Here is a 27,999-nt window from a genome sequence, read left to right on the forward strand (position 1 = left end):
GCAGGAATCTCTGAAACTGAAAGGAATAAGTCCTACTTTATATAATGAGAGGACACCCATGGAATTCTTTCTTCCAGGGGTAGTACAGGCTGAAAGAATAAACAGGCTCCACAAATATTTACAGGAATTTATCAGTGTAGAGTCAACACATCTCATCAAAGAAAACCAAGGTACTTCCAGATATCTTCCTAACCTGGATGGTTAAAAAAAGTAAAAACCAAGATTCTCTATTATGTTTTAAAGGTATTTATTCTAGAATTACAGTTTCTTTTTTACTTTGATAAACTGTATAAGGAGGAAAACATAATTGAGAATCTTGACCATTTTTATGCTACTAATCAGGTTAATTGGTGTAAGATCATGACGTCTAGTTAGTACGTTAAATGTTGTAAGATTGGTGGGCAAATTCAACTTTCTAAGCTAAATGTAATTTACAACTTTAAGTGAACACGTACAGTTCTTGGTACAAATGTTTTAACAAAGGTAGTTTTCTATAATAAACATTTAAAGACTCAAGTTTGCAAACTGTTGGTCCCTGGAATTACTAAAACAAACTTCCTAATATTATAGGCCTATTGTCCTTAGTAAGGAGACTTGGACCAAAATTTAACTTTGATGACATGATACAGAATATGTATAGATGCAAGTTAAAATTTTATGGTAACTGGTATGTGTATATTTACTAACTTTATCTTTGTTTTCTAAAGATGTGGTTGGCAAACTTCTTTATAAAGGGCCAAATAATAAATATTTTAGGCTTTGTGGGACAAAAGGCAAACTCTAGGATGGTATATAGGTACTTATATAACGAGAGAAAACTCCTCCCTTGCTCCACCCTGTTTGCCTGGGTGGCCTGTCTCAGATGGTGGACATACTTTGTGCCCACTTGCTATCATATGAAACATTCTTAGAAGGAGGGGCCTGATGGAGGTGAGTGACCCCTGGGATCATTTTCACTCTCTGCTCCAGTGACACCCAGATCCTGCTGTGCCCTTCCCTCCTTTTGGAGGGCTCAGCTATTTCAACTTGGGCAACTGGCTGGAGGTGAGGCAATTCAATAGTGAGTTGCTAACTTCCGGACTGAAAATTCCACTGCTTAGTGTGTAGCAGTTGCCAGTAGTGGAGTCCCCAACATATAGGTGCCAACTAGGGAGCTGCAAGCATGGTCATCAGTCAGAGGAGGCAGGCACTGGAAACAGAGTGGGGAAGTGAGCAGAAAGGGATACCCTGGCTTGGTCTTCACAGCTCCCAGTCCTAGGCTGTTCAGGTGGTGCCCACAGGTCATATACAGACAGGCAACAGGCTGGATTTGGTTTTAGTTTGCCAACACTTGCTCCAGCTATTAAAGCTTCCAGCTTTAGACGCTGCCATTTGTGTCCCAGAGTAGTAATCCAAAGCAGTTGCATCTCAGGGCAGGCCTTACAGGCCATGCTGCTTCCCTTACAGGATCAAACCAGAAGATGCCATGGACTTTGGCATTTCTCTCCTCTTCTATGGCCTCTACTATGGTGTTCTTGAGCGGGACTTTGCAGAAATGTGTGCAGACTACATGGCATCTACCATAGGGGTGAGTTCACTTGGACTCTTTAATACTGCCTCCTGCCACCTCCAAAGAGTTCAGGATAGCGTCACTTGTTTGATGGAAGAGATAAGCCATACAAAATCCTTCAGGATGTGAGTGGTATGTATGGAGGTTCCTTCCTTAAAATTTGGAAAACCGATCTCAGATGTACCCTGGAATTTTTAACTCTAAGCTATTATAAGAATCACTTTACCCCACAGGAAGTTAACAGTCACTCAACAGATACTTATTTAGTGCCTCTGTCTAGTGACAGAGATGGGTATTAAAGTAATAAAAACACAAATTATATATGATACTTTATGATATATTATTAAAATTATAACTTTAATAAATATTATGAAGGGGAGGTTCATGATACTATGAACAAATATAGTCATGTCATTTGACCTAGTCTTGGGGCTCAAAGATGGCTTCCCTGAAGATGTAACTATTGAGCTGACCTGAACAATGAGTAGAGTTAACCAGATGAAGTGAAAAGTGAAATGTATACCAGGTAGAGGAAATAGCATGTGTAAGAGGCCTGTAGTGGGAGAAAGGGTGAGCATTTTAAGGAACTAGGCTCATGTGGTTGTAGGGCTGAATTATAGTGGAAGTGTATGGAGGAATAATCAAAGGCTAGGCTAGAAAAAGCCGTAGAGGCCAAATGAAAGATTGTGATTTTTATACTAAAAATACTAGGGGGCTAAGATAGAAAATGACATCATCAGATTTGCACTTTGAAAAGATCATTCTGGCTGCTTGGGTAGAGAACAGATTGGAGAGGGCTCCACAGACCAGAGTGACCCACTTAGTCTTTAAGAGACAATTGCAGTAGTCTGGGCAAGATGAAGGTAGCTTGGATTAGGGTAGAGATGGTGAAAAGTGAGAGAAACGGACTATTGGAGAGATATTCTGGAGGTAAGGTTGACAGGACTTGGATATAGATTGGTTCTGGAGACTGAAGGAAAAAACATGAAGGAAAGAAAGGTAGGTATCAAAGCTGACATTTCTAACTCAAGCAACTCCTTGGATCCTTCACTGAGATAGGAAATGCTGCAAGAGGACCAAGTGGAGACCATGCAGAGATTCTTCAAGCTTAAAATATAGGTAAAGTAACAGCCAGTGTAAGAAACCCAACTCAATATCCTTATATCTTTTTTTCAAAATGTCTGTTGTTTTGCTGTTTGTAAAAGTAATACATTCTTTTTTGTAATTGTGTGAACAACACAGAAGTGCTTCCCATCTGAGTATCATCCTATTAGACCCAGCCATAAGAAGGAATATTTCCAAGTTTAATAGACATTTCTCCAGTTCTGTGCTGAAATAAGTGTGGTTCTGTCTGATGAGTGGGGACTGAAAGGCATTCAGAAGTTCTTGCTACTTCTGAGGTAGCAAGAGGTTTGGCAGGTTGGAGAGAAACCCTAGGAGAATGTCAGGGAAGCAGGTTCTCTTGGAGCATCCAGATACCAGTCCTAGCTTTTAGGCAGCAGATATCAGTGGAGACCAGTTGAGAAGTACATGAAAGCTTGGCACTGACTTCATATGAGGCACCTCAGGAACTCTTACTGAGTCTGAGGCAGTTTTGCAGGTGGGGGCCTATTGGCTGTGCAAATTTGTATGTCACTGCTACTGTGATCTCATTCATGCCACGGGCTGGTAGGCTTAGGGCAATTCACGTTAAGCAGGAGACTCAGCTATTATTCTTGGGTAACATTAATCAAGTACAGTTTTAGGTCTAGGACTTTGTTTCTCAGTATCCTGGGACTATTTTTATTTTTCCTGTAATGGATCAAATTGAAAACAGTGTATTGGGTCACTTTATAGACAGCCTGTTAGATTCTTTTCTGAACAGCTGTCTTATGTTTTAGCAACATTTCACTGTCTCATCTATTTGTGTAGACTTCAGCTCTTCCTTTAACCAGTTCACTCCCCGAAGAGATTTCCAGACCCTAGATTGTCTAATTAGTAACTTTGCTTTCAACAGCAGAGATTGTCTAATTACTAACTTCACTTTCAACAACAGCTGTTCACTGAGACTGCTTCTGTGGCACAGCCAGCTTTTCAGAGAATCCCTCTAGTGATTTCTTTTTCTTCTCATTCTGTTTTTACAGGACCAATTCTCTGATTTTCCCAGGTTGTTACCAACTTTATCTCAAGGTTATTATCAGCTGCCAGTTTAAGCATAGCCTTTATTCCCTCAGGTGGGGGTCCCTAATAACCAATCTGCAGAATCCCTTTTCTGAGCTCAGAATTGATCCACAAGTTAGCTTCTGCTCTGGGAGATGGAATTATTAAATTGGCCTCCCTAAGATGCAGTTTGAGCTGGGCCACTTTCCGTGCTCTTGGGAAGAATTATTGGGTGCTGCAGTGATTATAAGTGATAATCCCTAATAAGATAATTCCCTAATAATGATAAATTCCAGCTTCACCAAGAGACCTGGTGGGAGAATTTCTCGTTAGGGTGGAGAGTGCCTCAAACACTAGCTCCTGACCCCTCATACTCTCCTTCCTTTTATGGGATCTCACTAGATACCCCCACCACTCCACAATAACAGTCTGTCCCAAGGATAAACCCACATACCTCCCTGTACCTCTTAGCACAGAATCAAACAGTCACGTCGGACTTTATTAAAGGTTGAGGATGAATAACAGGAAAATAAACTGTGAGTATTTGAATGAGGTTGATCTGAGTTATCAGGCTGCCTGCTTTCCAGGGTTTTCAGACCCTGCCTTATCTAACTCTCAGCCTACCTCTGTATACTGGGTGTCATCTTAACACCCACCACTTAGAATCCACATCTGGACAATACAGTCCTCCAGATGCCTAGACCTAAAGCCTGTGTTCTTGACAAAAATGATGCTGCCCTTCCCCTATACCACAGGGTATCTTACATGAGGATCTACCTCTTCCCTAGGTAGTTGACATTGAGAATGGCTTTCCTTTTCAGAGGAGCCACTCTATCCAAATGTCTCTTTCAGAGGAGTCATTCTGAAAACTATCCAACAGAATGTGACCTTGCTGATCCTGACTATAGACAAGCAGTTTGCTGTTTCCCCAGGTTCCTTTCTTGGGGGTTCATAGGAAGACTAGGATAGCTTGTGATAGTACTGGGTGAGTCACCAGGAGTTAACGCATTTGTTGTTTTCCAATACTCTTAGCAAATATTGCTGAGACTTAGTGACAGGCCTTCTGCTAGGGCTCAGGATGCCAAGAGATTAGACCAGGCAGGAATATGGGAGAAGAGACTCCAACATGGGATAAAGGGATAGATTGCACCACCTTGGAGTGCTTTCCAACCCTGAGAAATCCAAGACTCTGTTATTTCTGCCCATGTCTTTGGTCAAGTGGGCCTTGGTCTGCTCAGGAACACCTGGGCCCCTGAGCCACAACAACCTGAATTTAAAGAATATTGCTGGCCTTGAAGCCAAAATCTGATCAGTGCTTTGGGGAGGGCACTTTGAGGAAGCCAGGAGACTCCAGCTTTCCACGCATTCATTGGCCAACTCATTATTTATTCAAGCAACAGTTATTTATCAACCATCTACAATGTACAGAGTGTGACTGAGTGTAGCCCTTACTAGCACCACTGCCCACTTTCAGTAGCAGCCCTAGTTGTTTTTTTTTTTTAATTGTGGTAAAATACACATAACATACCATCTTAACCATTTTAAAGTGTACAGTTCAGTAGCATTAATACATTTACATTGTTCTTCAGCTGTCACCATGATCCATCCATAGAACTCTTCATTTTGCAAAACTGAAGCTTCATACCCATTAAACAATAATTCCCCAATCCCCACTCTCCCTAGCCCCTGGCAACAATCATTCTACTTTCTGTCTTTATGAATTTGACCACTCTAGGTGCCTCATATAAGTGGACTCATATACAGTATTTATCTTTTGTGACTGGCTTATTTCGCTTAGCATAATGTCTTCAGGGTTTACCTATGTGTCATGTGTCAGAATTTCCTTCCTTTTTAAGGCTAAGTAATATTCCATTGTGTGTATATACCACATTTTCATTCCTGGTTATTTTTCGTAGTCTTTTGTATGTTCTGTGATCACAGCTTCTATCCCAGAGAGTCAAAGTTGATTTTGGAGCTGTTACCAGGTCAGGAACTAGGTCTGATTCATCTCTTGGTCTACCTCTGGGAGTAGTTTGACCTAAAAAGATCTGTAATTAATTAATTTCACAATTCCTAGAAATAAGACCATGATGTTTTATAATTGTATTAACAAGCATTCTCAATTCCTTTTACACCATTCTGCACTACTCTTTTTAGAGTAGAATAGCTCTTTGTTTTGCCTCACTTGGAGAAATTTGTAACTGTTTTGAGTCAGGTCGATTCAAGGGAATCATGGATGGTGTCTGTGTTCTCCAGCTGGTTACTGTGAGGTCATAAGCTTGTGACAGCCAGACAGTCTAGTTTCCATTCACACCCAAAAATCATGTTGGGGTGGGGTGGAGGTGGGGGAGTGGGGGAGTGGGGGATTGTGAAATAAGCTTATTTCTGGGGCTTCCTCCTCTGCGAGAGTGATTGGGCAGGCAGGGTAGTAACACATTGTTTGTGCTGCATTGGGCCAGGTGTCCTGCCTCACATTTTCTATCTCCTGAGCAAATTGCTGTGCCCCAGATTTACTGCTTCCTGGATCCTCAGCAGCCCCAGATAATGTGAGGACAGGACTATCTGCTCATTCATCTGACTTGAAGTAGTAGAAAGAGCCAGGAGGTTAGAATCAGACAGATCTGATTTCAAATTCTCCTCCACTTTTAATTATCTGTATACGCTTGAGCAAGTTGCTTTACCTCTCTGATCTGTTTTCTTAGCTGTAATAATATTGTCAGCCTTATAGAATTGTGGTAAGGAACAAATGGGTTAATGTCAAGCACTTTGCAGAGTAGCCTGGCCCATGGCAAACACTCACATGATGATGATGATGATGATGATGACAGCGATGATGATAGCTGCCATTTATTAAGTACCTACTATACAGTCCTGCTGTGCTGTACGACCATGTATTTTATGTCTGTAATCACCTGGAGCACAGGGTCCTTATAGAATTTGTCTTTGTATCTTCATCATACTCAACACACAAAGCAAGACATAAGACAGATCATCAACCATGAGTAATTGCCAGTTCTCTCTTAACGCCATCTATTGTCTGAAGCCATCTTAGACACTCTGTGATATGGAATCTCCTCCACTATAATTCTGGAAATGGGTATTTTATTCAGTTTTTCAACAGGTATTTCTGAAATCATCTACTTGAACTGACTGGGAGCCAGGTCAGCCCTGCCACCAGCCCTCTCTGGCCTCGAGTGAGGCTTTCCTCCTTGGGCAGTAGTCTCCTTACTAGTCGAGGGGGTGGCCCAGAAGAGCCCACTAGGCTTTCATGGCACACATTTCCTGTGATGGTCGATGGTGTGGATTATAACTTATACATCCTGAGCACCTACTACATGCGAGCTCCTGTGCTGGGGTCTTGTGTGTTTTCTCAGTGTGTCTTCCTAGTACCATGTGAGGCCGGGGGTAGTGTTCCTGTCCTACAAAGGAGAAATCTGACTCTTCATCTGAAGAGCTTACTCTCCCACTTTGAGTAACCTGTTTCAAACCTTCTCTACTCTCAAACCTCTCACATCCCTTCCTTCTGTCCCTTCATTCTCTGCAGATGACCTCGCCTCCTGTTTACCTGAGCAACTAGAAACCAAACAGGAATCCCCACAATTCCTGACACCGTATCTACAGATCTGCTCCTGTTTGCATCCATCTTCTCCTTCCCTCCTGTAACAGTGGAATAAGTGTCCTTTCTCCCATCAGAGGCCAGCCCTACCTGTGCTCTGGATTCCACACCTCCTGCCTGCTCAGGGACCCGATATGCTGTTGACTTCCTTTCTCTCCCATGACTTCACCTTTTCCCTCTACTGGGCTCTTTCCATTAACGTTCTAAGTGTTCTTTTTCAAAAATGTCCTCTTTTTGACCCACTGTCACTTCTAGCTACTGAGCCATTTCCTGTCACTCACAGTTAAACTTGCAGGAAGTTCCTGTTTCCTTTTTTATCACCTTTCACTTATCCTTGGCCCATTCTAACTGGCCTCTGCTCATGCCCTTCTTCTGAAGTGACTCTTACTCAGGTCACCGGTGACTCTGTGTCACTCATTCTGGTGGATTGATTCTGATCTCAGCAGTCATCAGCACAGTTGACTCAGCACTGCTTCCTTCTTAAAAAGGTTTTCCCCCCCTTGGATTTTGTGACATTACACTGTCCTGGTTTTCTTTCTGTCTCTCTGGTATTTTCTGTCTCCTCTGCTAACTTTCCATCCCCTTAAATGTTATTGTTCCTCCGAGCTCAAGGCTAAACCATCTTCTTTGCTCTTCGCCTAGGTATTTCCCTTTTCTTCTTCCACGGCTTCCAGATCTCTAATCCAAAACTCTCTTCTGAACTCCAGGCCTTTACTATTCAGCTGCCTCTGGTATCAACAGTCCACTTCTCTCAATTTTTACTGCCATCAAATTAGCCCAAGACATCACCTTGGCACAGGCCCCCATACAGCATTTAAAGAATTGTAACTGTCTCTTAGCTGGTCTCTCTGAATCCATTTTGGCCTCATCTCCAATCCATTTTTCACACAGAAGACAGAGTGCTCTTTTTTTTTTTTTTTTTTTTTTTTTTTCTGGTACGCGGGCTTCTCACTGTTGTGGCCTCTCCCATTGCGGAGCACAGGCTCCGGACGCACAGGCTCAGCGGCCATGGCTCACGGGCCCAGCCGCTCTGCGGCATGTGGGATCTTCCCAGACCGGGGCACGAACCCATGTCCCCTGCATCAGCAGGCGGACCCCCAACCACTGTGCCACCAGGGAAGCCCCAGAGTGCTCTTTTAAAATATGAGTCTGATCATTACTCCGTACTTAAATAAAGCCTTTAGATGATTTCTCATTGCAAGTCCAAGATCCTCCATGCAGCCATAAGGGCGTTAGGTTCCTTTCAGTTTCTCAAGCGCACCAGGTCCTTCCTGCTCCAGGGCCTCCTCTTGTCACTTCTGCCTCTCTTCATCTTACTAACTCCCACCTATCCTTTACCTCAGCCTAAAATGCCACTCCCTTGATGACCTAGGTTTAGTTAAACCCCTTCATTGCAGTGTTCTTTGATAGCCCTTTTAATGCCTTTTAAATAATTCTTATTTTAGCCTTTTAAGTAATTAGTCCTCATTTTATATAAATTAAAAAAATTTTTTTTGACGTATAGTTGACTTACAATGTTGTGTTAATTTCTTCTGTACAGCAAAATGACTCAGTTTTTTCATATTCTTTTCCACTATGGTTTGTCACAGGAAATTGAATATAGTTCCCCGTGCTATACGTAGGACCTTGTTGTTTATCCTTGTTGTTTATCCATCCTTTATATAATATTTTGCCTCTGCTAATCCCAAACTCCCATTCCTTCCTTCCCCTATCCCCCCTACCCCTTGGCAACCACAAGTTTGCTCTCTATACCTGTGAGTCTGTTTTTGTTTCATAGATACATTGATTTGTATTGTATTTTAGATTCCACATATAAGTGATACCACATGGTGTTTGTCTTTCTCTTTCTGACTTACTTCGCTTAGTATGATAATCTCTGGATCCATCCATGTTGCTGCAAGTGGCATTATTTCATTCTTTTCGATGGCCGAGTAATATTCAACTGTATATATATGTACCACATCTTCTTTGTCCATTCATTGGTTGATGGACATTTAGGTTGTTTCCATGTCTTGGCTGTTGTAAATAGTGCTGCTGTGGACATAAAGGGTGCATGTATCTTTTCGAATTATAGTTTTGTCTGGATATATGCCCAGGAGTGGGATTGCTGGATCATGTGGCAACTCTATTTTTAGTTTGTTTTTTTTTTTAGTTTTTTTTTTTTTGCAGTACGCGGGCCTCTCACTGCTGTGGCCTCTCCCGTTGCGGAGCACAGGCCCTGGGTGCGCAGGCTGAGTGGCCATGGCTCACGGGCCCAGCCACTCCGCGGCATGTGGGATCCTCCCGGATCGGGGCATGAACCCGCGTCCCATGCATCGGCAGGCGGACTCTCAACCACTGCGCCACCAGGGAAGCCCAATACTTATTTATTTAATGTCAGTCTCCCCTAGCTGTAGGTTTCATGAGGACAGAGGCCAGGTCTGTGTTTTTCCAGCATTCTAGCCCAAGGACCCAGTCCAGTGGCTGGTACTTAGTAGGTGCCCAATATATTCTGATGGAAGGAAAGAAGAATTTGGGTGGCTTGCTCAAGGTCATCAAGATAGTAAGTGACAGAGGATGGAAATGTGGTGTGTCTAATCCTGACAAATTATGTGGCCCCTTGAGCCCTTTCCACACTGAGGCATCAGGCTCTTGAGGTTAAACTGAAATCTGCCTCCCTGTACTTTACCCTACTCGGCCTCAGTGCCTCCTGATACAGTCTCTGTGGGTTCTGCAAACCACAGGGTTGCTGGGCCCTTCCTGACTTGACAGGCTTACCTGATAACTTTGTTGAAAATTTGTGGGATTTGACCCTGCCGGCCTGTTGCCACATTAGCTTGCGGGGAGAACTCCAGAAGCTAGGGGCCTAATAGACATTTTCCTGGGCATCCCTCCTACTCTCATTATCTCATCCAAGTTCTCTTGCATCCTGTATCCCTTGCCTCAGTGTCTTGGGGCAGAACTCAGGGATGATTTGAGGTAAAGCTCTTCCTCAGAGCTCTCACCCATCTCCTGAGTTGAGGCGTTCCCACTTATTTCACTGCCAACGCTGTGGGCCAGAGTGAGTGGCCATGTTCCTGTGCTGCATGATTGTGCAGGGACTCAGTGCCAGAGCTGGACCCAGACTTCTTGGCCTATTTTCTCTCTGTTCAGTTGATGTGCCTAGAAATTCTAAGCCAGACATATTTCAGAGCCATAAGCCTCTTGAGCGCTGGAGAAGTGTTTTCCCCTCAACACTAACATTCAGATTCCAGCTTTGGAGAGTTGCAGTTAGTGGGCTTCCACAGGTTTGGCCCTGCCCTAACTCTTGCTTATCCTTTTGCACTCTCGATAAACATATCAGAACCTTTTGAATTACTGGCCCTCAGTGAGCTAAGTAGCTGATCTTTCTGCAGCATTCAGCAGATGTTAATGGACGTCTTGGGTAGAACTTGGGTTAGGAGTCAGAGGGTCTGCGTTCTCATCACAGCTAGTTTCTTTCCTTTCTGGGCTTTGGTTTCCCCAGGGACGGGGCTGCTCTGGTGTTCTGTGATAGTAACGAGTTCACCTTGAGCCACTTCAGACAGTTTTATAAGACGGTGAGGTAGGGGTGAAGGCAGGAAGCTCTCTATTCATGGATTCTTGGGGTGGTGTGGCTCTACCTTCTACGCTTGAGGACTCTTGGGAGTCAAGAGAGCCCATTTCTTATAAGGGCAGCTTGGAGTCAGAGATGCCTCCATGTTGAGCAGAGGTTCTGGCAGGTGTAGCTGTGTCTGATCTGGCTGTCACCATCCTCCTTACTCCCTATCCCAGCACCTGTATGCCCACCCCTCCTTCACTGCTATCCCTCACCCAGCTTCAGGGCTGTGGCTTTTTCAGAAGATAGTTGCTTGGAAATAAAAAACAGAGCAAACTCAAGAAAATACAAAAAGGCTAAGTATAATCTATTTCCCTTATAGGTAAAGATAAAATTGTAATAATAAATGCAGAATCCTGTCTAAAAATTCATTTTACAGTTTTGCAAGATGTGAAGTTCTGGAGATTAGCTGCACAGCAATGTGAATATACTTATTAACATTAGCGAACTGTATATTTTAAAATAGTTAAGATGGTAAATTCTGTGTTACGTGTGTTTTACCATAATTTTTAGGACAGTGCAAAGAAAAAAAACAGTAGGTCTTAGACTATATCAACAAATAAAATTCAAGTCTTTTCTCCTTGGGGTGAAGGGGAAATGCTCTGTAGCTATTTAACAATAAACCACAAGGAAAGTATGCAAAATTTGGAATTTCTTTTTGGAGCATGGAATTGGTTATCCATTGTGATTAACCATGGTAATACATAATCTTTTAAAGTATGAGCATACCTCGTTTTATTGTGCTTTCCTTTATTGCGCTTTGCAGATAATTGTGTTTGTTTTGTTTTGTTTACAAATTGAGGGTTTGTGACAGCCCTGCATCAAGCAAGTCTATCAGCACCATTTTCCAACAGCAGTTGCTCACTTTGTGTCTTTGTGTCACATTTTGGTGATTACAATATTTCGAACTTTTTCATTATTATTAGATTTGTTATGGTGACCTGTGATCTTTGATGTTATTATTGTAATTGGTTTTTTAGACATAATGCTGTTGCACACTTAATAGGCTACAGTAAGTATAAACATAACGTTTAAATACACCGGGAAACCAAAAAATCTACGTGACTTGCTTTATTGTGGTGTTCTGGAACCGAGCCCTCAATATCTCTGAGGTTTGCTTGTAATATATGTTCATTAAGGAAAATTTGAGTACAGAAAAATAGGCAAAAGAAAAAATATCACCTATAATCCTACTACCAAGACATCACTGGTGTGAATATTCTCATACATTTCCTTCTGATCTTTTGATAGATTTGGATTGTCTTTACATATATATGTACCAATAATACTGTGCCTCCAATTTTGTACCCTGCTTTTGACACTCAGTGTTATATCTCAAGCTTCAGTTAACCCACCACCTCTCTAGGCCCTTGAGTATAACTTATTGAGGCATTCTTCTATTGTTGGTCATTTATGGTTATTTCCAATTCTTCTCGTTTTTTTTTTTTTTTACTGTTTTTTAAATAAAATATATGTAATGTAAAATTCACCATTTTAGCCATCCTTAAGTGTACTGTCTACTTCCAGAATTTTTCATCACTCCAAACAGCGACTGTGCCCATTAAGCAGTAACTCCCCATTTCCTCCTCCCACCGCTGGTTACCTCTAATCTGTTTTCTGTCTATGAATTTGCCTATTGTAGATATTTTATATAAATGGAATAATATACAATGTTTATCCTTTTGTGTCTGACTTATTTTACTTAGTGTAATATTTTCAAGGTGCCTGCATGTTGTAACATGTATCAGAACTTCATTATTCTTATGACTGAATAACATTTCATTGGAGGGATAGACCCCATTTTGTTTATCCATGCTTCTGTTTCCGGACACTTGGGTTGTTTACACCTTTTGGCTATTTGTGAATAATGCTGCTATGAGCATTGGTATACAAGTGTGTGGTTAGTCTCTGTTTTTATTCTTTAGGAGTGTGTACCTAAGAATGGAATTGCTGTGTCATATGGTAATTCCACATTTAACTTTATGAGGGATTGCCAAACTCTTTGCTTCTTTAATTATAAATAACACTTAAATGAGTATCTGTATGCTTGAAGCTTTTTTGATATTTTTACTCCTTTAAACTCCTTAAGGTGAAATTAATAGGTTAAATGGTGTGACAGTTTGAGACATCATGCCAAATGCTGTCCAAAAGGGTTGAACCTCTTTTGCTTATGCCACAAGTGTCTGAGAATGCCCTTGTCACCAAACCAGCATTGCACCAGATGTTTCACTGTTTTGAATCTTGGAGAAGAGATGTTGTCCATCTCTGATGGAACCATAATCTGGCTGCACAGTGGCTTCACTGACGTAGTTCCCAATCACCAGCCCTGAGCCCTTCTTTTTCCCATTCTCCTTGTCCCTGATGCCGACCCTCCCAGTCTTCAGGTCCTATCAGATCTGACTTCCTTTCACCCATCTGCCCAGCAGAGATGAGGGCGATCTGGTGTATGAGATATTCTCTAGCTCTGGGGACTCCCCCTATCATGTCGCCTCCTCTACAGAAGACCTAAGGCCTCTGTGGTACCTTCCCACTTTGGCTGATTCTCACGTCTTTTCTGTCTTTTCCTCCTGCTCTTCTCTCCCAGTTCTACAGTGAGTCGGGCATGCCCACCAAACACCTCTCGGACAGTGTGTGTGCCGTGTGTGGGCAGCAGATCTTTGTGGATGTCAGTGAAGAGGGCATCATCGAGAACACGTATAGGCTGTCTTGCAATCATGTGTATCCTGCCTAGAGCTCCTGGGCCACGTCTCTCTTGCCACGTGCACACTCCAGTCAGGGAGGGAAGGGTGTGGTCATGACCCTGGGCGTGCTGTCCAGACCTTTGAGGCTCTGGGCGTGCTGTCCAGACCTTTGAGGGTAGGGGAGTCACAAGAAGCAGACATTTGGGTGATGTCCTCTGCTAGGGAAACCAACCCCCAGGAGTAGAAACGGCTGCCTCCTTTGCTCCTTCTCACAGACTGGAGCCACTCTTACATGTAGCCTGGCTGGATCAGAAAGGAGCCGGCAGCTGCACTAGCTGCCCCGAGACTGGGTCAGTCACAGGGGAGGAACACCCTCTAACTGGCACCCTCAGTTTCGGAATCAAATCCGCCTGAATAGCACTTGTGACATTTACCACGTCCTTACTCAGCTCCCATTCTGTACCATGTGTTATCTCCGTTTTGCCCCATAACAGCCCTGTAAGGCAGAGTTCATTATCCTCACTTCACATATGACGAAGCAGGGTCAGAGAGAAGGGACTTGCCCAAGATTATACAACTGATAAGAGGTGAAGCCAGGATTTGAACCTTCCTCCAGAGCTAGGGCCTGGGCACCTTGAAGACCGGCATGGGGTTGGAGTGCCATCCTGGCCGCCCACCATTTCCCTTGACCAGTGGTGCTCAGATTCCACGAGTTCTGTATCCGCGGCTGGTGCATTGTGGGAAAGAAGCAGACGTGTCCCTACTGCAAAGAGAAGGTAGACCTCAAGAGGATGTTCAGCAACCCGTATCCTTTGTTTGGGTTCTTTTTGGGAGTGGGCAGTGGTAAGAAAGTACTGGCCTGCATCCGGGTGGGTGTTGGGGCCCTCCCTCCTGCCCCCAGCCTGGCTGCTGCCCACCAGTCCATGCAGCTTGTGGTCTTGGGAAGTGGGTGGGATGTGGGGCAGGACCAGCAGCTCAGCTTCTCCTCTTGGTTCAGGATTCCTCAAGGGTAAATCGGTGGTGATAGCAGCTACCATTTAGTGCTTGCTTACTATGTGCCTGGCACTGTGCTAAGTGCTTTACTCGTATTAGCTCACTTGATTCTCTAGAGCTTTATGACCTGGGTAATATTATCCTCCTTTTACCAGTGAAACAGTTTAAAGATTGAATAATTTGTTCAAGGTGATATAACTAATGGGTTGTGCCTTACCTGTGACAGGCAGGGCTGGAGACCAGCTCTGTGCCTGTGCAGGACCTGCAAGGTACAGGGAAGGCGGGGACCCCTGTCCCCATCCACCTGAACACAGGACCTGTGCTCCTCTGAGCTGCCCCTCCCTACCTGACCAGCCCTCCCTACTTTGCCTTCAGCCTCCGCTTCCTCCCTGCAGCCTGTCTGTCGGAAAGTACCCAGCCACTTCTTTGGCCACCCCCCCCCACCCCGCCTTTCCCCTGGGATCCAGGGACTTCTCCCAGCTGCCCTTCCTCTCTCTGCCAGGGTTCCCTGTCCCCTGGACACTAGCTGGGCCGTGCGGGGCCACTGTGTTCCCCTTTAAGGTTTCTTGCTTGGTTCTTCCAGGGTCTAGTTCAGGAACAGTTTAGTAACTCCATGGTCAAGCTGAAGGTTGGGGCTTCCCTTAGTTCTCAGGAATGGGCCCGGCTGTGCTTTCTGATGCCTTCAGAGGGATTCCCCATAGTCTCATGAGGTTCAACCTGTGCTTTCCCCGGAGCTGGTTTCCCAGGCTCCCTCTCCACGTCTTGCCCGGCAGTTAGCTGTAAAGTGAAAGGAAGGGACTTATCTCCAGGGGCCGCTTGGCCTCAGTAGGGCCTGGTGCTCAGTGCCCTTGGGTGGGTATTCCTTAGAGCCTTTGCCTGGGGTTATCCCCTATGACCAGCCTCTTGCTCTGCCCCCTCATGCCTCTGTCCCGAGACTCAATCCCTTCCTTGACCTAGAAAACCTCTCATTTTGGACATTGCAAGAACCTTTGGGTTACCTTATCCCACTCCCCGCCTCCCTGATGCCATCATCACCCATAATCTACAGCAGTCTCGGGCACACTGGCGGTCCAATCTTAGAAGGTTATGCGGAGCCCTGTCTGTATGTTGGTCATGGAGAGCTTAGTTTCACCCCTCCACCCTCTCCCGCATCTGTCCGATCTTCTGCACTTCTTCCTCTCTGCCCTCCTGCCCCCATTCTCTGGGTTTAGCCCTGCATTCCAACATATAGGGGCTGGGTGGGGCTTTCTAGAAAGCAGCTTCCTTTCTCTGTAGTCCCATTTCTGTGGAGCATCTGGAAAGTGTAGGTAGACCCTCTCACCCATCCCCTAGACCAGCCTTAGCAACTCGAACACGTAACCTCTTTTCTTTGACGCAGTGACAGCTGGGAGAGGCCTCATGTCATGTACGGGCAACTGCTGGACTGGCTTCGATACTTGGTAGCCTGGCAGCCTGTCATCATTGGCCTGGTGCAAGGCATCAACTATATCCTGGGCCTGGAATAGTCAGGAAGAAGAGCATCCACCCACCATGGACCTCAGGGCACTCTCCTCCCTGCCCTCCAAGACCTCCTGGGTGGGAAAGACTCAAAGGGGCACTCGGGCCACTCAGGACCCCTCCGGCTGTGTCCGGGCTGGGGAGGGATATGATGGAGAGCCAGCAGGTGGGGCTGTCAGCAGTGGGGGGCTTTTTAAAAGAAAACTATTTTGATGAATATATTTAAAAACCTTTTTTATTGTGGAGCATAGGAATTGCCCCAATTCCTCCAGGCCTCAGCCTCCCTGCTTGAGCAGGGCAGGAGCAGAGCCACAACATTTTTGGTGTAAAGGAGCCATCTCTTCTCTGGCTGAGAGCCCCAGCCCACCTCCCCTTCCTTCTGTATGTGGGGCTTGAGCCTGGTACACTCAGTGTGGAAGAGCCAGGGAGCTCTGGCCAGTGCCACTGATGAGCACTGAGGGGTGAGGTGTCCTCCGTCCTCCCTGGCTAAGGCCACAGTTGGGCGTTGTCTGGCTCCGTCTTCCCTGTTGGGGGCCGTAGGCTGGTGGAGACAAGTGGGACCTTGTCGTGACTTTTGCAGCAAGGGAAGCTCTAGGACCTCGGAATTCACCGGGGATTTGTGTGGGGGTGACCAGAGCTGTAGCAGCTTGGGGAACCTCCCACTAAGTGGGGCTGTACTCAGCCAAGAACAAAGACCATCTATATATAGTTGGGCCACAGGGGTTACTGCTGGCAGCGGTGATTGAGGGCCGCTTGTGCAAGCTGATCCTCTGCCCAGAAGTGGTGACACGTGCTGAAGGCCACTGCCACATCACTTCCTTCCCCGAAAGCCGGAGAGCGTGTGTGTGTGTGTGTGTGTGTGTGCGTGCGTGGTAGAAGAACTATGACAGATGTGAGGCTTCTTCCTGTGGTCAGACATTGTTCCCTTGAAGCTGCCAGGGGATTCCCAGCCCAAGGAATATCCTCATGTCAGCCTTGTCATCCATGAGTCCTGCCTGGGCCTGGCAACACAAGTGGTGAGGTGGGTGGGAAGAGGGTCAGGCCCAGGTAAGTATGGGTTCTGAAAAGGGGTTCCAGGTAGGCCCCAGCTCTGGTCCTAGGAATTTTGAAGGAAATGGGAGGGCAAACGTGGTCCTTCCGTGCTGGGTTCCTAGGGAATATGGCCCTTCAAGTGCAGTAAGAACCAAGCAGGATCTTGTCATCCATTCTGAATAAAGCTCCGTGAGCTGGGTTGGAAAGCTGAACATCCATCTTGCTTTTCTTCTTCCCACCTCTTTCCCTGCAGTCCCCGTGGGTGCCTGGCCCTTGCTGCCTCTTGCTCTTCCCATTTGAGAGCCGGGGCCTGGGGGTGGTTGGCCCTGCCCAACATCCCTGAGCAAGGTGGAATGCCGGGCTTTCGTCCTGTAGCAGAAGGTGCCCTGTGCCATCGCTGGGTGACTGTCCTCACCACCTGAGGTCAGTGCCCTGCCACCACCACCCCTCTCGCGGATCACTCTCAGCTTTGGCTTCTCTTACCCAGCCGTGGCTTCCGAGGTCTGCATGCCAGTGGGCTCATCCTCAGAGAGTGGAATGGCGGCAGGGAGCATCACTTTTGTCCCCGTACCCCTGCATCAGGCTCATGTGAGAACCGAGGCCAGGCTGTCCAAGGCTGTCTCTTCATACTTCAACAGTCCTGAGTCCCATGACCTCCCAGCAGCCCGACTCTGGCCTTGGTTACACTCACAGGTAGAGTCCTGCCTCCTCTCCCTCGCATCCCCACCCCCTTCCCCAAAGGACTGTGTCTCTGAAGTCCTGGGCAGCTTTGCCTCCTGACCTAACTGCTGGAGACACTGGTGTTCCTAGGGAGGAGTTACTCTGCATCTAACAGCACAGAAGCTCCTGGGGCAGGCGGTGGGGGAGGAACTGAGAAGATGAAAATGTCAGCTAGAGCCCTGGAGAAGAGGAGTTGACTTTTAGTCTCCACGTCTAATTGGGAATGAGTCGGGTTTTTATACATACACACGCACATGCATATGACACGCACACAAAACCCTTGGGATTGCAGCAGTGTTCGGACACGTCTTCCAAACCTAATTCCATCTCCTGGCCTCCCTGGCTCTGTCCCCAGCATCCCATCCTCCTGATCCCAGACACTTGGGTCTGGTCCTTCACAGTTGCTCGAGCCAGTGCTGGGTACGCGCCCTCTTACTCTGGGAAGCACCCTCTCCTCCTCTTAGGTCCAGTGCTCCAGCTTGTGTTCCAAGTGCTCGGCTTGTCTGAGAGGTTCCTGCCCACAAGGCCTGGAGGTGCTCTCAGTGTAGCTCCCATGGTGTGGCTCACGTGGGGCCAGACGCAGCTGAGCTGAGCTGTGGAGCTCCAAAAACGGGGGGTTCCGGAAAGGAGGGTTTTTCAGGGCTTCCTGTGAACCAGGTAGGGGGAATCTAGACTTCCTGGTGAACTTAGATCTGTAGCTCTGGCCAAGGGGCTGGGAGGACAGAAGTGAGAAGGATTCATGGGAGTGATGGGTGGTCGTTGGGTTGCTGGTTGGAGGGAGGTGGGGAGCCTGAGAAAGGCCAGAATGTGGATGGGCTGGTGTGACATGGAGTCTGAAATGGTCAGAGTGATCCAGCTTGGGGTCTCCAGTGACTAGGAGAGTTGTCCCTTTGAATATGGTGTGGCTGTGAAGGAAGAAGCAGGAGGCCTGTTCACGTAGAAGAGCAAAGGTGGACACCGAAGTCCTGACCGTTGGCTGGGATGGAAGAATTCATGTGTGAGAGACTCTTTCATTGGTTCATGCCCTGTGTGCCCCTGGGAGGGTGGGCCTGAGGAAGGTTAAAGACCCCAGGCTGATACCATCTGGAAAGCGGGGGGCCTGGGAGTTAGCAAGAAGGTTCCTGGCCAGTTCCTGGCCACTGTGAACTCCGGCTCAGGAAGAGGGGCAGTGTGCAGGAACCTTAAGGACTGGGCTCAGACTGCTGTCATGTATGTGTGCCTTCTCTTGGTAGCCAGAGTCCGCTCTAGATTCCCTGGTTAAATAAAAGTGAAAGTGAAATAGAAGGGAGAGTTCAGTGCTTTCGCAGAAGGATTTCACTATATATCCTGCCCTTCCCAGAACCAGCTCTGGCAGTGGAGAGAACTTTACCTCCCTTTGTGACTAGGTAAGTCCCTGGTCCTCTTTGGGCCTCAGTTTCCATGCCTGTAATGAAGGGGTTAGATTGGACTAGTAACCAGTATAATGTTGATGGTAATAAGAGCTAGGGTGGGGATCCCCTGGCTTTGTTTTTAGGGGCTGGAAGAGCTCTAGCCTATGCCCGATGCCAGTCCTCCAGGAGTTCTCACAGGTGGACAGGACAGAGTAAATAGCAGTGCCTGACAGCCCACTGAAAAACTAGAGGTAGGGAGGGGCTGTGGAGTCCACAGGAAGAAGGCCACATGCAAGCCACTCAGAAGACGTGGGAGAAGCAGTTTTTCACCATCTCCTCCCCCGCCTCCCCCAGAGAGGAGGAAGTTGTCACAGATATATAGATCCAGGCGTGCCAGCTCCTGACACACGCATCACGACCATGAGACAGAACTGGATTCCAGGTGGGACCTGGGGCTGTGCACATGCGGGTGGAGGGGTGGGGGGCATCCTGAGACCAGAGTGGAGCCATGTGGCTGGCCCTGAGCCTCACCCCCAGGTGGGCTCCCCTCAGCTGCCGTGCTGTTGCTTTCGGCCTCTGCCCGGATGCTGTGGCTCTGGCTCCATTCCAAGGTCTCCCTGTGCTCCATTCAAAAAGGGCCAAGAGGTGGGGCTTGAGGGGTTCTTCTGCCTCTCCCGTTCCCTGGGCAGAGCCCAAGAATCTCTGCCAGACTTACATCCCGGCAGCAACTCCCTCTCTAGCCAACATCCGAGCTAGGATGCCGGGCAATCCCCGGAGGTCAGACAGCTGCTGACCTCTGTGACTGTCCTTTTTTCAGACCCCAGCCCTCTTTGGGCCCTGCTCCTCTGTGCCCACATCGTCTCCCACCTGGCCAGAGCCACATCTGTGCCTCAGGCCACTACAGCTGCCACTGCCTCAGCTGGGATCGCAAAGGACACCTGCCCCTCTCGGCCCCCAGCGCTCCCGACAGCTAAGCAGTGCCCAGCATTGGAGGTGACCTGGCCGGAAGTGGAAGTCTCACTGAGTAAGGAGCCATTCTGATGGGAGCCCAGGAGAGCACGGTGGTCAGAGGGCGGGCTGAGGGCACGGAGGCACCAAGGGTGGGGTTGGTTTCTGAGCACCTGTCCCCCAACCTTCTGTCATGTAGCCCACCACCAACCAGGTCAGCTTGGCTGAGCACTGACTTCCTCTCCCCGCCAGCATCGCCAGTGTGGCACAGGGCTCAGCTCGCAGCTCCCAAGATGCTCCCTGTCAAAGGGGACGGAGAGGATTCAGACAGAAGGAACAGTCAGCGGACTCCCAGAGCCTTGACTGCAGTGGCTGCAAGCCCAGCCCCTCCTCCCAGAGCCCACTTGCCCTCTGGCCTCCTCAGAGGAGCGGAGGCCTACTGGTGCTGCCTCCTCAGCCAGGGCTCCTAGAGTCACTGGAGCTGGGTGCTAGAAAGGGTCATTCTGAAGAAGAAAGCTCAGGAGTCAAGGACCTAGACCAAGGACCCGTCCCCAGATTCCTCCTACTCAGCCAGGGTCCCCTGGTAGATGACCGCACTTCTCTTAACAGACTCTCCACTCCAGGTTCCTGGATCATGGCAGCTGGGAAGCTGGGCAGGGTGGGCAGGCCACAGCGTGGCAGAGGGGAGGGTCTGCTGTACAGTCGGGTTAACAGCCACACGTGTCCCTAGATGGAACGCTGACCTTGTCCTGTACTGCCTGCAGCCGCTTCCCCCACTTCAGCATCCTTTACTGGCTGGGCAACAGCTCCTTCATCGAGCACCTCCCGGGCCGGCTGCGGGAGGGCAGCACCAGGTGAGGGGCGCGGCGATGAGGCCGGTGGGAGGGAGGCCTCCTCCTACGGTCCTCTCATGGCCTTTCCTTCTCTTCTGCTCCAGGCGGGAGCACAGGGGCACGAGGACCCAGCTGTGGAGGGCCTTGGTGCTGGAGGAGCTGAGCCCCGCCCTGCGAGACACCAACTTCTCCTGTGTTTTCTCGGATCCTGGGCAGACTGCCCAGCGTCACCTCGTCCTGGCCCAGCTCTGGGTGAGGAACCCAAGGGATGGACTTCCAGGGACAGGAGGAGCTCTGCTTTGGCGTGGGGAGGAAAGGGTGGGCTCTTTCCACAGTAGCCTCCAGCTAATGCCCACCAATTCCCCGAGCCTGAGGCGGAAACTAAAAGGAACAGGATTCAGGCAGGGGAGGCATGGCCTGGAGAAAAGTGACAAGGGATGTCCCTCCCACCTTGGCCCTGATCCTTGTTTGCTTCACTCCCCCAGGCTGGGCTGAAGACGAGCGTACCCCCGACACAAGAAGCCCTGTCCTCCAGCAAGTCCCCTCAGCCTCACCATCCTGATAATGAACCCCAAGCTCCAAAGCCTGGTTGAAATGCCACCTCTTCATTGAGCTCTACACGCTCTCAGCCCAGGCCACATTCTGCATCGACTTAATGTTGTATTTGTTTCGACTGTCCCAGGGAAGGTATGCGGGGAGAGGCTGCTTCTGACCCATAGCTGTATCTCTGTCACCCCAGCAAGACCTACGACGGGTGCTCATAAATGATCTTCAGTGGTGGCGTGCTGATGTCTGCCCATTCATTTATCCTTTTGGCCATCATTCTACTCACAGAACGTGGCCTGTCTGAGGAGGGAGTGTGGGAAGAGGAGAGAGAATGCCACTCAGAAGCTACAGACAAAACCAGATTCAGGGGACACAGGCCCTCAGAAGAGAAGAGGCCGGCCCATAATGCTCCTCAGGAGCAGAGGCCAGAAATGGAGTGTGGGAAGATCCTGTGGCCTGAGAAAGGCCAGGAGAAGGGATCTGAGAGAAGGTATGTGGGTCTGGAGTCTCCACAGGGACAAAGGTACGCTGCTCTACAAAGCCCAGGTTTCCCTACTTTTCCCACACAGATCAAGGTGTCTCGGCATTCAAGGGAGAAAAATAGACTTTATTTACAAGTAATAACATTTAGAAAAGATCCATCCCTGGCCCTTAAAAACCTTCCCATCACTCCAAATCCCACCCCAGTGAAATCTGGGGAAGGAAGGGGATGAGCTGCCACTGAAGGCTGCCCCCCCCCCGCCCCCATCCCCCACTGAGGCACAGGGCCCGTTTCTCCTGGAAAAGAGCATCCTTCGGGCAACTGTGCCCTTGGGTGGATGGGAGCACCTGGGGGTGGGGCGCTCCCACTAGGTCAATGCCCAGTCCTGGACTTCAAAAGCAAGGGCCCTTGCTCGGCCCAGCCACCGGGAGCAGCAGGGACCAGGGCCTGCTCCTCCAATGGTCGGTCCCTTCTAGATCCAGAGGCTGAGAGGAGGACTGACTGGGCCCAAGGACCCAGCCACTCAAAGCCAGCCCCAAATCTTCTTGTGATGGCGCTGGAGAAGTGACTGCTCTAAGAAAACATCAGGAGGCGAGGCAGGGAGAGGACCCAGACTATCCAGGCTCCGGGCCAACTCTTGAGGACACACCTGTTCACCTGGCGAAGGTCCGGGTACCAGGCCGGGGTGTGGGCAGGCGTCACTGTCTATAGGGGTTTGGCCACTGCTGGCCTGGGAGCTGAGAGAAGGCACTGAAAGGGACAGAACAAAAAGGACCAGGCGAGGGCAGCATCAAGGACACAGGTGGGGCCACTCACTGGTACCGGCTCTTTATTGCTTTGCCTGGAAGAGAGAGAGACAGTCACTCAAGTGGAAGAGACTCGGTGCCAGGCTGCACCAGTGCCCCCCCACACCCAGACTAGGGTCCCTTCCTTGGTGTGGCCCTGGACCCAATCTACCTTCAGGTTACCAGTGGCTGGCTGTGCCTAAGCAGCTCTGGGTGCTCTCGGGAGAAATGGAGGCGTGTCCTCTCCTCCGTAAGGAGCAGCTAACCAGGCCGGGAGCACCTGCTCTCAGTCCCCGCCCTCCAGCAGCCTAGCTCAGCCCTGCCTGGAAGCAGCCCCTGGGGTGGCTGGCGGGGGGCGGGGGGGGGGCTGCCCATGCTCCTACCAGATTCCTAAGAGCCGAACCCTCTCCCTTCCCTGACAGTGCCTCCACCTTGCCCTTGGCCCGAGGGGTGGCAGTGGCAGCGGCGATGGCGGCGGCAGTGGCGGCACTGGCTGTGGTGGTGGCGATGCGAGGAGAGCGGCGGGTCCCACTGCGGGGGTTGGGGGAGGCCTTGGATGGGGCTTTCTTAGAGGCTGCCCTCCGCAGAAGGCTATTCCCGAGCTTCTTGGGTGTGTTGAGGATGCTGAAGGCCATTGACTGGCGGCGGTCAGCCTGTAGGGAGAGGCTGTCAAACTGGGGGTGCCACTGGCCTCCCAGGCTAACCTGCTGCTCCAGGGCTCGGCCAGCAAGGCCCCTCCAGGGTCTCCCTTCAGCCCCTGACTAACCTGTTTAACAACAGCTGGAGCTGCTTTCTTCTGGGCCTCGGTAGTGCTCTGTCTGCGCCCTTCATGTCGGTCCCGGGGAGTCATGGGGCGTGGGAAACAGGTGGTGGCCTTCTTAGACTATGGGGAAGAGGACAGTTAAGCCAGAGGACAAGTGGACCGTGTCCAACCAGCACCCGTCCCCCTTCTGAGCCGGGAGCCTCCCCGCTAATCAACTTATGGGAGCCGACGTCACCCACCTCGGGGGTGCCAGGGCCCTGGTGGGGCTCTGCGGAGACCCGTTTGCGCTGCTGCCGGGTGGTGATGCCAGTGCCCTCAGCTATCTGGGCTGGCTGCATGCTCGCTCGGCGCAGGGTCTCCCGGGGGTCACCGGTTTTTATCTCCTCATCTGTGATGGTAGGCAGGCTCAGGGAAGGCTGCGTGGGGTAGAAAAAGTGGTCGGTGGAGCCAAGCTGTTTGGAGGTGGAGCAGGACCGCCCCAGAACTCTCTTCACTGGCCTATCTTGTGAAGCAGCTAGAGCCTTCCTATCGCAAAAAGCTCCCCACCTACGCCCTCCACTATGGCTGCAAAGAGCAGTCCCAAGAGACCTCTCCAAGCTCCTGCCCACCCACAGGACCTTCACCCCTGAGCTCCCTCCCTGCCAGCTACTGGACTGGAAACAGGTCACCCTCCTTGGCAGGCCAGGGCACTGGGGTGGGATGACGAGGAAGAGGTGAGCCAACAGGGGCAGGTCCATGGCAGGGGGCCCCAGAGCTCACCCTGGACTCCAGAGGGTAGCAGGTCTTTAAGTGCGGGGGGCACACTCGATTGCGCTGCTGCAACTCTGCAATGCGGTTCCAGTCATCCAGCTGCTCAGGCTCATCCTGGCAAGTGCCCATGTAGAAGCTGTTCCTGCCTGTGGAGGGCGAGGAAATTGGAGCAAGTGGGGCTGGAAGGCCAGGAGGAGAGTGGGGAGGTAGCATCCCACCAGCCTTTGCTGCCACCACTCCCATGCACCTAGCCCTTGAACTTCAAGCCTAGCACCCCAGAGCCCTGCTCTGCTCAGTGCTGCAGATACAGGCTCGGGGCTCACAGACCATCCCTACCCTGGGGACTGGCTCATTGCTTCCTCCCTGGGGTCATATGCAGAGGCTGTGACACCGAGAGAAACTAACGGAGGGCCAGGAATCGATACCCAGAGTGGTCCCTGAAGGCAAGAGCCTCAGAAAAGAATCTGAGCATAGCTCCCAGGCCAGTCTGGCCTCTCTGGCAGCCCCTTCCCACCTGAGAAGGGGCCTGGAGGACGACTGACAGCAGCCGGGCAGCACTCTTGTGCTGGGAATTCCAGGCCCGTCATGTGTTTTCTGGTTTATAGCCTGGCTGAGAATGACATCAGTGTTATTGCCCAGCACAGCCCCTTGATGTGACAACAGGCAAGGCCCTCAGACTGCAGGGAGGAGAGGCAGGTGAGGTGCTGGGTGGCGGCCAGGAAGCCAGCCTTGGGTTTTTAAAAGCTTGTCCCTTCCCTATGCCAGGATCTGCTTCCAGTCTAATCTTTGGGTGTGTTAAGTCCCCACAATCCCCTCACCTGGAGGGGCCCCGCTGGACACCCCAGCCTGGGAGCGGCGAGCGGAGCTGCGAGTGGTGGGCCGGTAGCCAGGCAGGCTTAGCAGAGCCGAGTTGCCGTCGTCGGGAGAGCCCAGGCGGGCTAGAGACTGGGTGGAGGAGGCAGCTCTCGGGCCAGCCTGGGAAGCAGGGGCAGACTGCGTGCTATAGAAGGAGGAGTTGGCGCTGTCTGGCTCCTCCACATCTAGCTTCTGGAAGAGAGGATGCACCTGTTGTAGTAGGGATAGGGGCCCTGACACCCCATCAAGAAGCCTCCCGTTCCCCTTCCCGAAGCGCCTCAGACCCCATGGCTGCACGTATCCACACTGCCTTGCATGGGGTCCTTAGCTGCACTTCTGCAAGAAATGGGCCTTGTTGCCAGAATCCCACACAAGGTACTGAGGCTGTCAAGACTCTTTTCTGTCCATTTTTCCATTGAGTCTATTAACAATGCTTTAAGGGAGGGAAGGCAGAGTGCATCAGACCATTTTAGAAGTGAGGTGCAAAGGAATGAAGTGACTGGCCCAAAGGGCACAAAGCAAGGAAGCGGCAGAGCTGGGGCTAGAACTCACGTCTCCTGAGCTTGTTGGGTTCATCCCACAGTGTCCTTCCACCCAAGTGTGCCAGGCCCCTGACCATCTTTTAGAACTTCTCCAGCTTCTCCCCACCAGAGATGCCCCCCTCCTCTCCTCCCCAACCTCCTAGTGCTATGGAAACAAGGACCAGAGCCCCCAGCCAGGCAGGCAGCCCACTGGGCAACCACAACGCATCTCAGCTACCCAAGGGTGTACCCAGGGGTGTGTGGGGAGGCACGGGCCGGACTGCAACTTCTCCACATTGTCTCCCTTAAGCCTGCACAGGGTCACTGCTGTACACGGAGAGGACAGCAGCCTTAGAGTCAGTGGACAGGCAGCCACGTCCAGCCCTGCCCCTTTCTACCAGAGGCCTAAGCAAGTCACCACCCTTAAGCTTTCCCATCTGTGGGTATGGACTGGTCAGCCCTGCCTGCTTCTTGAGGCTGTTTTGAGGACCCAATGGAAAGATGCCCTTGAGAGGAAGCAAGCATTGCTACCCTGCAGCCCCACTTGCAGCAGCCTGACCTTGGTCATGGTGATGTTGATGATTTGCGTGGTGCGCCGACGAGAGGAGCGGGTCTTCCGGCCTGAGTCCAGGAAGACATCCCCCAGGGAGTCCAGGCTGCTCTCCAGGGGGGGCTGACCCCGAGCGGGGATGGGGGTGAAGTAGAGACTCTCCAGGGATTCTACCTTGGGGGGCAGACGCTGGGAGATGGGCGAGGCTGGCTCTCCAGGGATGCTGGTGCCATCTGGCTGGGTACGAGGCAACTTGCTGTGGGGAAAACATCTGCTGAGGTGCCATTCCTGGGGCTACAAGGCATTTTGTCCATCCCTTTGCTCCAAAGCGACCAAGTCCTACATTTATTATTACAAGAAGACTAAGTCAAGCACCCCACCCTCTCTGATTTCTCAGAGGTATCAAGGAGAGTTCTTGACCTTGGCCTTCCATCCGTTCTCCATCCCTGGTGAGCCTATCCACTCCATGGCTCTCTGAACTCAATACTGGCAATTCCCAAACCCTGCTCCCAGACCCATATATCCACAGCCCCAGACCTCCCCCATGGATTCCACAACTAACGAACATGTCCCAAACCAAGTCCATTGTCTGTTCCTCCTCCTGTATCTCCTATTTCAGCAAGTAGGAGCTGGGAGGGGCGGCCTCCACCCAAGCCCCCAGCCACGAACACAGGCACAGTCCTACCTCTTCCCTCTCCTGCCAAACCCAATCGGCGAGTGAGTCTCCTGAGAGCTCTCCTAACCACACCATACTCCACTCTCACGCCCCTCCCTGCCTGCCTTGCCCCCTCTCACCTAGACTTACAACAGCCTCTGAGAGACACAGAGTGAAGACAAACAAGGACTCGAGCCAGGCTGCCCAGGTTCAAGCCTAGCCCTGCCACTGTGGCACCTTGGGCAAGTGACCGCCCCTCTGCCCCAATTTCATCTGTGAAAGGAGATAATCATAGACGCTTCCTCAGAGTTGTTAAGGGATAAATGAATGAATACTTTTCAGGTGTTTATAACAGTGTCTGACACACATAAGTCTTGAACATTTCTAAAAACACATTTATTGTTTTTATTAAAGTCTCAGTTTTCCCCTATCAGGACAGGCTTTCTAAGATGCAAACCGGACCATGTGCTCCTCAACACGTGCTCACCCCCCACTCAGTGGGGAGTCCAGCTGGTCCTCAGGGACTTGGGCCCAAGCCCTTGCAACTTCATGTTCCAGCCCATCCAGGCTCTTTCTCGGCCTCTGCTCTCAACCACTCTCCTCCGTCCATCAGACACACCCCTACGGCAAGACTCAGAGCAGGAGTGACAGCCTCCATGATGCCTTTTCTGACCACTCATTTTTATTTACTCCCACTGTGCTATATACAAACATCTGGCCTAATACCTCTAATACTTTCTTTATTCTTCTCTAAGAATAAGCTTCCAGAGGGCAAAGGGTTCACGTCTTATTTATCTCACAGCCCCAGTGCCCAGGATACAGCCTGATAAACAGGGGGCGCTCAAAGGACAACAGACGGAGGGAGGAAGGGTGCCTCCTGACCTGGTGATAGTGAGTGGGGTCCCCTCCTCGCAGCTCAGATCCAGGCTGTCAATGCTCAAGTCCAGCTGAGGCTTAGCCTGCGGCTCCCGGCTCTTTAAGGCGTCAGTCGCCACCTGGAACTTGCCCAGGTCCCGAAGCTGCTGGTCAGCGTGGGCAACCTGGGAAGGAGAGCCGAGGGAGAGTGAAGGGAGGCCTAAGCAGGGATGGCTGAGGAGAGGAGGGCGTCAGTGCAGCCAGG

The 27,999-nt window shown here is 50.0% G+C and overlaps 3 protein-coding genes across 24 annotated transcripts in view; 2 read left to right on the forward strand and 1 right to left on the reverse strand.

The window, feature by feature from the left end:
- Window positions 1–17,314, forward strand: part of RNF121 (ring finger protein 121) — an 82,556-nt gene extending 65,242 nt beyond the window's left edge. For all 6 annotated transcript variants that reach the window (XM_067750179.1, XM_067750183.1, XM_067750180.1 and 3 more), the window contains 4 exons: window positions 1,447–1,567; window positions 13,484–13,617; window positions 14,284–14,385; window positions 15,958–17,314. In XM_067750179.1, coding sequence (XP_067606280.1) covers window positions 1,447–1,567; window positions 13,484–13,617; window positions 14,284–14,385; window positions 15,958–16,078 — 478 coding nt within the window. In that variant the 3' untranslated portion in view covers window positions 16,079–17,314. The remainder of the gene's footprint in view (window positions 1–1,446; window positions 1,568–13,483; window positions 13,618–14,283; window positions 14,386–15,957) is intronic.
- A 144-nt stretch (window positions 17,315–17,458) lies between these two features.
- IL18BP (interleukin 18 binding protein) lies at window positions 17,459–22,304 on the forward strand. 4 transcript variants are annotated; one of them, XM_067750189.1, is made up of 7 exons: window positions 17,459–18,819; window positions 19,162–19,207; window positions 19,547–19,634; window positions 20,010–20,216; window positions 20,871–20,994; window positions 21,078–21,225; window positions 21,459–21,757. In XM_067750189.1, the coding sequence occupies exons 3-7, from the start codon at window positions 19,613–19,615 to the stop codon at window positions 21,564–21,566; spliced, it is 609 nt and encodes a 202-aa protein (XP_067606290.1). In that variant the 5' UTR covers window positions 17,459–18,819; window positions 19,162–19,207; window positions 19,547–19,612; the 3' UTR covers window positions 21,567–21,757. The 4 variants fall into 4 exon arrangements, 3 of the variants coding, with proteins under 3 accessions (XP_067606290.1, XP_067606289.1, XP_067606291.1); XR_010946171.1 differs by adding an exon at window positions 21,808–22,304 and having other exon boundaries at window positions 17,459–19,634; window positions 21,459–21,660; XM_067750188.1 differs by having other exon boundaries at window positions 17,459–19,207.
- Window positions 22,106–27,999, reverse strand: part of NUMA1 (nuclear mitotic apparatus protein 1) — a 73,176-nt gene continuing 67,282 nt past the window's right edge. For 10 of the 14 annotated variants that reach the window (XM_067750170.1, XM_067750164.1, XM_067750169.1 and 7 more), the window contains 8 exons: window positions 27,762–27,919; window positions 26,234–26,480; window positions 25,117–25,345; window positions 24,308–24,444; window positions 23,788–23,964; window positions 23,552–23,668; window positions 23,169–23,438; window positions 22,106–22,841 (listed from right to left, as the gene is read on the reverse strand). In XM_067750170.1, the coding sequence (XP_067606271.1) occupies window positions 22,830–22,841; window positions 23,169–23,438; window positions 23,552–23,668; window positions 23,788–23,964; window positions 24,308–24,444; window positions 25,117–25,345; window positions 26,234–26,480; window positions 27,762–27,919 (1,347 nt within the window). In that variant the 3' untranslated portion in view covers window positions 22,106–22,829. Of the gene's footprint in view, window positions 22,842–23,168; window positions 23,439–23,551; window positions 23,669–23,787; window positions 23,965–24,307; window positions 24,445–25,116; window positions 25,346–26,233; window positions 26,564–27,761; window positions 27,920–27,999 lie in introns of those variants that run through there. The other 4 variants (XM_067750175.1, XM_067750174.1, XM_067750176.1 and 1 more) reach the window with 4 other exon arrangements.

This window comes from Pseudorca crassidens, chromosome 9 (assembly GCF_039906515.1).
Source record: "Pseudorca crassidens isolate mPseCra1 chromosome 9, mPseCra1.hap1, whole genome shotgun sequence".
Taxonomy (NCBI): domain Eukaryota; kingdom Metazoa; phylum Chordata; class Mammalia; order Artiodactyla; family Delphinidae; genus Pseudorca; species Pseudorca crassidens.

What these genes read in the sequence shown, in the direction of transcription:
- IL18BP (XM_067750188.1), top strand. Translation starts at nt 19,613, where the DNA reads ATGAGACAGAACTGGATTCCAG. An exon ending in GAGACAGAACTGGATTCCAG is followed by an intron (nt 19,635 to 20,009) that starts GTGGGACCTGGG and finishes TCCTTTTTTCAG; the next exon opens with ACCCCAGCCCTCTTTGGGCC. An exon ending in GGAAGTGGAAGTCTCACTGA is followed by an intron (nt 20,217 to 20,870) that starts GTAAGGAGCCAT and finishes ACGTGTCCCTAG; the next exon opens with ATGGAACGCTGACCTTGTCC.